The 11,880-nt window shown below is 56.7% G+C and overlaps 2 protein-coding genes across 2 annotated transcripts; both read right to left on the bottom strand.

The window, feature by feature from the left end:
- Nucleotides 1–831: 831 nt before the first annotated feature.
- On the bottom strand, nucleotides 832–1,326 carry LMXM_08_0810 (uncharacterized protein; the record flags this gene model as incomplete). The annotated part of the gene is made up of 1 exon (XM_003872589.1): nucleotides 832–1,326. The coding sequence occupies one exon, from the start codon at nucleotides 1,324–1,326 to the stop codon at nucleotides 832–834; it is 495 nt and encodes a 164-aa protein (XP_003872638.1).
- A 1,922-nt stretch (nucleotides 1,327–3,248) lies between these two features.
- On the bottom strand, nucleotides 3,249–4,316 carry LMXM_08_0801 (uncharacterized protein; the record flags this gene model as incomplete). Its single annotated transcript, XM_003872588.1, has 1 exon — nucleotides 3,249–4,316. One exon carries the CDS (start codon nucleotides 4,314–4,316, stop codon nucleotides 3,249–3,251), a length of 1,068 nt encoding a protein of 355 aa, XP_003872637.1.
- Nucleotides 4,317–11,880: the final 7,564 nt, after the last annotated feature.

Raw genomic sequence — 11,880 nt, 5'->3', positions numbered from 1 at the left:
CATCTCGGCCATGGGGTATGGACGGGATGTGCGGCGGAGGCGGGTGACCGATGCGGCGTGGCGCTGCGTTTCCCATCCTTCGCGCGAGGGCGTCGGCCTCCCCCATCCCCCTTTCGGCCGCTCTCCTCGCTCTTCCCCCCCTCCCCTCGCTCATTCTCCGGCCTGCGGCGGCCGTGTCGGCATCTCGCTTCGTCCTTTGCCTCTTCACTTCGCGAAGGTGCGTCGGGTGAGCGGGAAGGGAGGGGATGGCGGTGTCGAGGAGCTAGTGACGGCGACGGGCAGAGAGGGAGGAAGGGGGCACGGACGGGCTTGTCGGCACCAAGCGGGCGTTGCTCACCACATAGCGCAGATCGCGGTACCGATGAAAAAGAAACAGTGAAGAAAGCACCAAACCACGAAAAGAGACACGCTGAAAGAGACACACCGGGGAGAGCCCGTGGAAACAAATTCGACTTCGTGGCCACGCGTCGTTCTGCCGTGAGCAGGGCAGCAGACACGCCCATACACCACAGTAACGCGTGACAAGGGGGAAATCCCTCGGGAAGAAGCGCACGCGCACCGAGAACAGTGCGAGCAAACAGAGCGAAAACAGACGCGGGGACAAAAACAGCGCGCGCGGCTCCTCCGCGTGTCTGCGGCACGGTGTGGGTGCACGCATGCACCTCCTCCAGAACGCACGAGAAGGCAGCGACAGGCAGACATGAGAGTCCGCAGCCTCCGCTCCCTCTCCCGCGCTGGCACGAGCACCGCCGGCACCGCCACGAGGGCGTCTTCGCGGACAACCCGCACAGCTATCAGCATCGCCCTCCGCCTCCTTCCGCTTTTCACTGCCTACTCCTGTTCTACGTATTTACCGTCTTCATGCGGGGCGTCTCCTTCGCACGACGTCTGCCCTTCGTCCGTCTTGTCCGTCTCGTCCATCTCGTCCGTCTTTGTACTCCCACTATTCTTCTTGGCCTCTAATGGCAGCAGCAAGAAGAAGATGGCGAGGATATCCAGCACCCAGGCCACCAACAAGAGAGTGAAGCCGATACCAAAGTGAAAGAGCTGGTCTAGAACAAGACAACCTGCGCCACTGTTCATGTGGTAGGCCTTCAGCATCATCACCCAGACAACGCACAAGGTGCCGATGCCGATGACGTTGAGAGTCACGCACACCCAGCGAAAGGCAGAGCAGCACCACAGCAAAGTGAAACCGAAGAGGAACGCCAAGGCGTACACGAAGATAGAGACGATAACAAACACCTCAGCAAAGAGGAACAGTTTGTGGCGCTTCGGACAATTCTTCCACAGCAGATCCGAATGCATGATGTATTCTGTGGTCATGCAATTCTTTTGCAACCCCCATAACGTCACGCAACCTCTGCCGCCGAAGATCCCATCCTTTGACTCGCGGAACATGTCCAGCGGCGTGCCCAACAGCACAAAGAAAAGCGCGAGGAACTGGAGGATCACGTAGATCAGAACGCCGAGATGGTGACGCATCTTCGCAAAGACGTAGCAGACAAAAAGGTGAGGCGGTGATGGACAGGAGAGGGAGTGGCAAAGGGGGTGGAGGCGGTGCGACGGAGCCGGCGAGGAGGGGGGCGGGGGCGAGCGGCGGAGGGGTGTGAGAGCGAAAGAGAGTCGAGTCTTGGCAAAGGGATGTCTGGTGTTGTTGCGTGTGCACGCGCATGGTGTTGTTTTGCATTGGTTCGTGCGTGTCCGTTTTGAGAGGGGGGATGCGAGACGTGAGCGGGAGCGAAACGAGGGAGACACGGGGCGAGAAGTGTGGGGGAGGCAGTGGTGAAGAGACAGGCAAGTGGCACTGCGGACCGCGCACAGCGGGAGCACATGGGCCATCTGCTGGCATGCACGCAAACATCAGGAGAGGGGGCCGGTGGATGCGAGCCATGCCGCAACGGCAGCGGGCAAGACACCGAAGCGCAAGAGAAGGGGGCCAAGCGGGGAGGACAGGGGGCATTGCCAGCTACCCTCCGGGCAAGCCCTGCCCCTCCCCCTCCAACGCCCTTTGCCTGTCGGCCTCCCTCCCACATCGCTGACCCCGCCTGTGCCGCGTCTGCGGCGCCGTGCAGTCGTCTCGCACCGGAAACAGTCCGCGAGTCCTCAGCGAGGACGAGGGACGAGAGAGGGACAGTACAAAGAGCCGCCGTTGCAGAGCGTATCGCCTGGTGTTTCCTGTTGCGCCTCTTCGCGTTGCCGTAGGAGCACCCGGGGCAGGCCTTTGGAGAGGCGTCTGCAGAAACGGCACCGGCGGAAGGAGCCTCTGTCTGCGTGCAGAAGGGCTGGCTCACCGCCCACTCCGCGCCGCCCCTGCATGGGCCCAGAGAGCAGAGCACACATCCATGACCGCAACGCGAGAGGAAACAGCAGCAGCACACACCCACACACACACCGCCTTCGTCGCGGCCCTCACATGCGGCACCCCCACCGCACTGCCACCGCTGCGGCCAGTCGCCAACACCGCGCACCCCGTTCGCTGCAGGCCACAGAGAGAGACGCGGCGGACACAGGCGGAAGGAAAGCGCACCGACGCAGTACCACAGAAAAGGGGAAGAAAGCCAAGGAGCAGATGGGGGAAGCAGCCGCCACGTATGTGCGCGCTCGCGCGAGGAGGGCAAGGGGGTGAGGCGCAGCATGTGAGAGCGCCCCTACATCAGTGTCCAATCCCATGCACCCCCTCACACGCACGCGCTCGCACAGGTCCCCGGCACCGCCACCACAGCTCACCGCGCGTCTACACCCAGCAGCACCGGGTCGTCGCCGCACGTCGCCTGCAGCTGACTCGCATGTCGTGCCACCGGGACGCGGCGCGGATGCACCGCGGCAAACAGCTCGCCCGAACCGTTGCCGCTCGTTGCAGTGATGTTGACGAGGCGGTTGCCAGTGACGGCGTCGGCCGCGTGCTGCGTGCAGCCGAGCACCTGCTCGCCGCCGGGCACGGGACCCATGCAGCAGTCCCGGCGCGGCAGCCAAGCGGAGCGACACCATGGGCACACACCCGCCGAAAACTACTGCCCACGCGCAGCCTTCGCCATCCGACATGCACCCTCCACGGAGTCCACGCCGAGCGCCTCGATGATGCCGCGGAGTGTGTCCACCTTGTTGCGCACATCCACGAAGACGCCGGCCATGCCTTCCTCGTGAATGGCAGTGCTGCACAGCGAGCTCTTTCCACATCCAAAGTACCCGGTGATAACCACGACACGAGGGTGCGCTGTATCGAGTCGGTGAAATACCTGTCGAATCTATCGCTCTTGCACTACCCGGCGAACGTGCTTCGACAGGTGGTGTGCCGAGGACGACGACGATGTCTCCGCATCCGTCGCTGCTGGCGGCGCGCCGATGGTGGTTGCGCTTCCTGGAGGCACCTTCTTGCAGAGCGTTTTCACCGCAAAGCGCATCTGGTAGGAGCGCTGGTGCGTCAGGTAGTTCCTGTAGTTCCACCCGAAGAGCGAGAAGGCGCCGCAGAAGGCGACGCTGGCGGAGAGGATGCCGGCGTACTTGGCAGACATGTACCGTCGGTCCCGCTCCTTCACACGCTCCCTGTGAATGTTGCGCATCTGACGGTGGTGATCACGCTGCCACCCTGCTTTCTCCATGAGCGACATGCGGGCGCACTGGGACAGGTGCGCCATGCTGCGGATGTCAGAAGCCTCGAGCAAGTACAGACGCTCCGCCCGCCAGCCGCGGTGGTACAGGATGCACGCGGTGCTCTCCACGTCGTCCGTCTCCGAGAGCCCGGCAGAGCGCACCCACTCCACAACCCGCAGGTACTTGTGGTGATTGAGGAATTTGCACACGCCCTCCGACACAGCTATCTTTTCCGGTGGGACCGCCAGATCCACCTTGTTGTGGTCCAGCAGGACACTCAAGGTGCCATTAGGGTTCACTCGCACGACGAGGCCGCCCACCAGGAAGACGCGACTCGGCGCACCGCCCACGCCTCCATCGCCCTGCTGCGAGGTCGGGTCCACATCCTCCCGCTCGTAGGCCAAGTAGACGCGCGATCCTAGCGACACGGAGGGCGGTGGTGGGCTTTCATCGAAGTCTACTGCGAACACAAGGGACGACAGCTGCGAGACGACGTGACCAATGGCCACGGGAAGCCGGCGCCGCGACGACGGCACGCCTGGCTCAGTAGGCGCGTACGCAGCGATGCGCAGCCCCTCCAGCCCTGGTCGGACAAAAGTCGACCGCCTCACCGCCGACGCATCCGACTCATGCGACACGCCGCCCAAAGAGGTGGCGGCAGTGGTGCTCGGCACGGAGGACACTGCCGTGAGCAGGCAGCGACGCGTTGGCCGGCTCAACATGGCGGCACGGTATTCGACCGCAATGATGCCGATTAAAGCGCAAACGCCCGGAGCGGCTGCACTCGTCCTTCTCGGCTTTCCGGATACGAAGCTGCAGCGACGGAGAGTCTGAGGCGGAGGGAGAGGATACAGAAAGAGGACGGTACCACAGTGCGCGCGCCTCTGCGAGTGAGTGAGTGGGTGGGGGTGGGTGGGGAGAGGGCGGTGCGAGCTGCAGCACTCCTTCGCATTCACAGCTCTGCCGCAGACATCCCACGACGTGAACGAAGCACACACACACACACATACAGCGAAGAAGCAATGACAAGAGCATCACATGAGTGCCATCTCGATGTTGTTTCGCGTCTACCTTCTCCCGTTTCCCACGTTGTGCTGTGTAGCTAACACTCTGCTGCTTTCCATAGCGCAAAACACGAAAGCATAGCGCGGGAGAGAAGGAAGTCCACTCGCCAAGCGGTGTGCAGAAAGGGGACGAGTGAACGAGAAGGGGGAACGTCAAGACTTCAGCGCGTGCGCCCGCTCAAAGAAAGGTGGCAAAGAAAACAAGAGGACGAAAAAGATGGACAGAGAGGAGGACGCTGAATGGGAGGGCAATGGATTATAGGGGAGATGACGGACGACGTAGAAGACGCTGTGGGTGCTTGCGCCGCTGCCTGCGGTGCACCCGTCCGCCCGGCCTTCGATGCCGCTGCCAGAATGAGCCGGCATACGCTGTGCCCGCTCTGCAGCGACTCCGTGCGTGCATGCCCCGTGTCGAGCACGGAGAAGGGGATGCGGAAGAGGGCCCGAGGATCCTCCCCCGTGGGTGTGTCGGTCCGCGATGGAGCTCCTCAGAGGCGGCAGCATCCATGTCTTCCCCGACCCGCCGCCGCTCGTCCCATGCCCGCATGCGCTTCGTCTCCCCGGCAGCGGGCGCGCTCGACTCTCCGTGAATCGGCTGACAATCGCCTCGAGGCGATGGATGCACTCCTCTGGCACTTGCACCCCCTCCCTCAGCCGCATGGTGATCGAGCCGTCCGCAAGTCAGAATCCCCACGTGCGCAGGATGCCCGCCTTTTCCCCATTCCTCGGGTGCTCATGAGATGTCACCGGTAGCTGGCGTAATCCGTCTGAGGCCCCTCAAACGTGACGCCGCGCGGGGCTTGGTCATGCATAAGAATGCCCACGCACAGCTGCTTTTCCGCAATCAGCCGATCGCAGCTCAGCGCACGCGCACCCCCCCACCTCTTCATCTGCAGCGTCAAGGCAACAGCCTCACACGGAATACTCCACTATCGCCAACCTCTTATAGCGCGCGAGAGAGATCCTTATGGGCTGGAATCAAGGGGATGTGGTACTGATGTACTGCAGTGCATCCACCTCCTTCCCCAGGGGCCGATGCACTCACCTGCCGGCGTAGGGAGGAGAGGAGAAGTTAGGCAGCAGAAGGAGGCGCGTGAGTTGCCCGTTAACATTCGCTTTCCAAGGCGCACGACTTTACAGTAGTATGTAACAGACTCGGAGGAGAGAGGAAAATGATGAAGGGAGTGGAAAGGTCGAAAGGAGAGTCTTCCTGGGTTGTCAACACCAAAGAAGCGCACACGGCAGCGAAAGGAGAATGCGAGTGCAGAACAGGCATCGGCGCTGCAGTGTGAAATAGGGAAATGAAAGAGCCTGCGATAAACAAGACAACGAAGTGAGAAAGAGGCCGAGGGAGATACATCGTGTGCTCATGCACATGCACACGAACATAGACAGCGGAGAAACAAAAGAATGGGGAGGGTGGGGAAGAAAAACGCCCATGAAGAAGCACAAAATCGCGACAGGGAAACGTCAAGGGGCCAAAGAAAAAAGAGCGAGAACAAAAAGATGATGGAGAGAGAGAGGGGGTGAAAAGAGAACCCATAAAACGAGGAGCACGTGCCTCCACTGTTAAAATACCACACCCGCTGCTTTCTCTCTTTTTGTGCGTGTGCGATCTTATCACACTAACAGACACGCGCAAGCACTGTTTTTTTCTTTACCTTTTTTTTGCATCTATGCATGCATGCATGCGTGCGTTTGTACGTGTACGTGTGTGCGTGTTGTGTTGCTGCAGAATACGCGACCGATCATGTTTCATTTTTTTTGTCGTTTGCCATTTCTTGAATCTTTTTTTGTTTCGTAGTGCTTATCACCCTCCCCTCCCCTTGCCTCACCTCCCGACGTCTCGCACTGACGTTAGCAGCACAAAATCAGCTCCACTATATATATGTACATAGATAATAGAGAACCAAAACACACACACACAAACATTTCGACAACAAAAACGGATACGCATTCGAACACACCGAAGTCGGCACCCATAGAGGACGAAAAAGGGAGAGGCAGAGATGGCGTGGTGGGCCACCCACACACAGGCACGCACCTATATACTTTCACTAGATAGTATAGGAAAAAAAAAGAAAAGGAACACCGCCAACAAGCCAAGGATCATCAGAACAGATGAATTTGCAAGGAGAGTCACGCATGCAACGAGCAGAACACACGTGTGCAACAGACTCAGCGCACTCAAAAGACAAAAGGAGAAATGGAAAAAAGGGGGACAGCAAAATGAAGAAGCAACAATGACAAAAAAAAGAGCATGAGAAGGGCACACGAAAGAGAAGCATCCAGGTACATCGTGCGGCTCTCGTGCGGAGTTGCCGTAGGGGGGAGGGGAGGTAAGAAGGAGCCGCAGAGAAGGAGCGTGGGATGACGCGGTCACTTACACAAGCCATATGCAGACCCAAACCCACTTGAAAGCCCCTTTTCTGCTTACAAAAAAAAAGATGATATGGACACCGCCACATGTTTGAAGTAACCAGACGGCATTATCTGCTCTCGTCCATGCTTCTTTTTCTTCTTTTTTTTCCTTCGCCACACGGTGGCCATCATGGCCCCGCATACGTCTTTCGTAACAGACGCGCAGACCGCACAAAGACACATGCACACGCGTGCTCTGAGCGGCGCATCTTTTGTTTCCGTTTCGTTCCCACTTTTCAAGTTGCTTTCCCTCTGTTTTTTCTGTGTGTATGTGTGTGGGGAGGGGGGATTTGCATGTGCATGTGTCTTCTTGCGGTTTCGGAAAAGGGGAGAGGGTGCTCCCTTGGGCAGAGAGTCGGAACACAGACAGAAAAAAAGGTATGGGCCATGCAAGTCGCTGATGGAGTGAAGCAAAAGAAACGGAAAAGGAAAAGCCATCGGAGACGACAAGGCCGGTAATGCGAAACCACATTGGGTGCGCACGTATCTGCAATAGCGGTGAGCGCGCAGGCCTGTGCGTGTGGGTGTAGGTGGGTCCTGCAGAAAACTACCGCACACCCATGCGCGCACACGCCTACCGAGACAAATGCGCTTCACGTTATCAAAAAGAAAACGAGGAGCTACTGGACACACGAGACGTGAAGAACGGAAGAAGAGAAAACGAAAGTAGGAAGAATGCTAGCATGCATAAAGGAAGACACAAAAATGTGCACGTGAACGCTTTCGAGGGAAAACAGAGGGGGGTGCAGTGAGTGAGAGAGCGAGCCCGGGCCCCAGCGGAGTGCACCGCGAATTATGTTTCAATTACAGCCAGAACACCAAAAAAACAACAACAACACAAGGATGGATGAGAGAGCGCGCGAGACAAAGGGATACTCCATACAAAAGAAAAAGGAAAGAAAGCGCAGCTGCAGTAAGAGGAGTTCATTTTACAGAGAGACGAGAGTGAAAGAGAAGAAAAAAGGGTGTGGGAGACGGAGAGAGAAGAGTCCAGAGCCTCCGCGCCAATGTAAACAGATGAGAAAGATGCCGCCAAAGGAAAGTTTCCTTCGCGCTGCAGTGGATTCTATCTTCACAACCACACGCGACGTCTCTCCTGCCCCCCCCGCCCCCAACGGCCCCCGTCCTGTCATCTTTTGCTTTTATTATTGTTATTATTCGCTTCCATTTCCGTTGAGAACAAAAAAGGGAGAAAAGAAGGCGCTTCTGCTGAACGGCTGCTGCATCGACATGTGAACCGCTACCCCTGCGCTTCCTCTCCTTCCGACTCACGCACTGCACCGCCCACAGCTCGCAGCGCGGGAGAAGATAGAATTCGGAGCAAACAGAGGGTTCTCTCCCGAGCATGCCTGGCCTGCGCTCCGTTCACAATGAAGTCCGCGGATAGGGGACGCGGCGCTTGTGGGTGTAAAACGACAAGGTGGACATAAGCAAGGACGTGATAGAGAAAGAGAGAAGCTTCGTCATTGAGCCGGTGAGCGCGAGAGGGGAAAGAGAAACGGATTCGCCAAGCTTGAGGTGCGAAAGCTGACAGTTGGCGAACGCGAAGGGGGAGCGAAAGAAATGACGAGAACGACAGCCCTCTGCTCATGAGCGAGGGCGACATCTCTTCCAACCCATCCCAGCACACATGACTTTGATGCCACGAACGAAAAGAGGGGATAGAAAGGCGAGCGAAAAGGGAAAGAGCCTGGCAAGAGAGTGAGATACACAAGAGAAGCGAGAAGGCGGCCACATCTGTACGTAGGACCACTGGCTTCTCTCCCTGTGTGTGTGTGTGTGTGTGTGCTCGCAGAAGGATCAGCCGATGGGACGCGCTAATAACGGAGAGAAAAGAAACGCGTGCACCCGCAGCATGACAAAAAGGAAAGCAACGATAACAAAAAAAAAGGAGAGGCTGAGGTCGCCCCACCACATACGTGAGCACACACTAGCGTCCAGAGACTAGCCAGCCCCAACAGTCCGAAAGAAAAAAGAAGAAGAGAGAAAGCCCGTCGAAGAGAGTGAGAGACTCGTGCATCAGAGACTCTTTGTAGCGTGTTTCTACGACTCTGTGAACGTAGGCGCTCCTGTCTCGCGTTGCCTCGTCATCCGCCACCGTCCTTGTCCTCTCACTCTCAGCCGGGCAGCGTAGGGAGTCATGGATGTCGGTTGTTCTTGAAGCGCACAGCGCTGACGAAGAACGAAAAAAAAATGGCGAGTGCGGCGAGAAGAGGAAACACAAATCGAGAACAACAAGTCACAAAGCACACACACACAAACGCAAGCGCACATATTCTACACTAACTCAACCGCAAAGCTGCAAGCGTGGGTGTGTTCTGTGAGGAAAAGAGATGGCAACGGAGAGGAAAAAAAGGTGACGCTGTGACCATCGACGTTTCTGCTGCTTGCCGCCCCTTTTCGTGGTCTTCGACGCCAAATAGGAAACAGCTAAGACCACATCATCACCGAAGCACAACACCCACGCAGCTTCCCCTCATCTCTCTCTTCGCTGTGTATTCCAGGAGCAAACATTTCTGTCTTTACACGGCAGTGGCAACAACATCGGTACCCCTCGCCGATGTGCTACCCCCGCTGCTCATTCTTCTCTTGTCTATCTGCCTCTGCTTCTCCTTGCATGTGCTGTTCGCCTGTGCACGCATGGGTGGGTGGGCATCTTGGTATGAGGGTTCCTTGAGTGCATGTGATGCACTCCAGGTATCAACGCTTCTGAAAGCCGTTTATGTGGCGTATGAAGTGTCACAAAGAAAACTTGTAACGCAGAACGATGCACGCACATGATTTACTGCAGTTTCCCCGACATCCGCCCCCCCTTTTTCGTCATGTTTCTTCTTCTACAAGAACAACGACAAGAATGAGCGCCATCCACCGCAAGAATGGGAAAAAAAACGTTCCCCATACTGCACACACGGTATTCACGCAGCGCACAAAGAGAGAGTGTGATCGGGGGCAAGAAGCGTAGCGTAGAGGATGCGGGCACTGACGTGCACGCAAAACCAAAAGAAAAAACGAAGAAAGAAGCGAGATCACTTGACATAAGGTGAAGAAAGAAAAACAAATAGTACGGGCAGGCACATGCGCACACGTAGACAGATTAAAGGCATCCCTTTCCACAACACAGACACACCTCCCTTTGTGGCTTTCTGCTGTCTTCTGTTCGCCGTCCGCTTGTTTGTTTTTTGTTGTTTTTTGCGTGATGTTTGTGTGTCTGTGTCTGTATGTGTGTGTGTGTGTGTTTATCGGCTGTGCTCGTGTGTGAAATCAAAACTGCTTGCGTGCGTGCAACTGTGCGGAATGTTGTTGCGTGCGCGAGCCTGTATGAAAAGAGGGTGGCATCTCCTACAAGTAGGAGGTCCGGTGTCCAGAAGCATGGGCCATGGGCCTTCATGGGGGGAGGGGTCCCTGCCAGTATCGGACGGTCGACAAGATCACATATTTATGTGAGCATAGTAGTAAGCACGGGAAAAGGAAGAAAAGCCTTGCAGCGGAAAAAGCAACAACAGAAAAGTTGAAGAGAGAAACACATGCACGTACACGCTCGGACTCATGCAAAACAAACAGAGCGCGATGCAGAGAAAAAAAGGCGGCACGCACGAGCATAGCGAGAAAAAGAAGTTCGCACAGGCGACCACCTGCACAGATGTATTTGTTCTTTTATCGTGTTGTTATCCGCGCCGCTTCATCAGCTCACCGCGACCTTCGTCATTTTTTCTTTGTTTTTCTTTGCGCTAGGGCTAAAGGAGTCGCAGTTTGCCTTTTTTTTGTTTTCTGACGGATCGTGTGTGGTTGCATTACGCGCCCGCTTCCCTTTGTTCTTGGCCGCTTTTCAGCTTTTTTTCCACCTCCTCTTCCTCCTCCTCCTATCCACCACAACCACCCCTCTTTCTGCGGCCTTTCCGATACGGTTGCCTAGGAGTCCTACCGCAGGCGTTTGTCAGTGTGTCTGTCCGGGTGCGTGCTGCCTCTGTACGTTCCTGTTCGATTTGGAAGAGGACTCGGGGAGGGGAGGATCGGAAGGGATATCAAAGAAGCTCACAACACAGTAGCCTTTGTGTCTGTATGTGTGTTTTCCTCACAGGCATTCGCTCCCACTGCATCCGCGATACCCTGAAGGTCGTCATCGTATAGCGCTCATCTTTTTTGTCCCTTTAACCGCTACATGTATACGTATATGTCTCCCGCTGCTCCCCCTGTACACCGTCACTTCTCCCGTTCCCTCACACATACGCATGCGCGCGTGCACGCTTACACAGGGTCACGGTGAATGGAAGCGGAAGGCTTACCCTGCAAGAGTATGGGCGTGAGCGCTTCAGGGAGTGAGAGGCAGAGGGGGAAAGGAGAGAGGAAGAGAGAGGTTAATCAAGGATGAGAGACGGTGCGTGCCACACTAGTGCAACCCGCGCGCACATGTGGAGCGCAGGAGAGACAGAGACAGAGAGAAAAACGTTGAGATGAAGCCAAGCCTAAAGAACGAGTGTGTAACGTCACAGAAAAAGGAGGGCGAAGAGGGTGGCTGAGAAACGCGGAGGCAAAAGGAGAGCGGAAGGAAAACAAGATGTACGCAAGAAGCACGCACGCACACACATGCACGCACGCGCAATGCGCAGAAAATGGCACTAAAGTGGTGTTTTGATGGAAGTGAGGTCAGAAGAGGAGCGGCGACAGAATACGCAGGGGAAACGTGGAAAGGTGAGGCGCGCAAGGTAGACTAGCCCGTGCTCCAAAGTCAAGACAGCACGGCCGGCAGCAGCAACGACTCGACGCAGAAGAGCAGCAGCACTAGAAAGAGAAAGGGAAGAAT

This window comes from Leishmania mexicana, chromosome 8, assembly GCF_000234665.1.
Source record: "Leishmania mexicana MHOM/GT/2001/U1103 complete genome, chromosome 8".
NCBI classification, from domain to species: Eukaryota; Euglenozoa; class Kinetoplastea; order Trypanosomatida; family Trypanosomatidae; genus Leishmania; species Leishmania mexicana.
The sequence above is the reverse complement of the archived record's forward strand: the minus strand, read 5'-3'. Positions and strand labels throughout refer to the sequence as shown.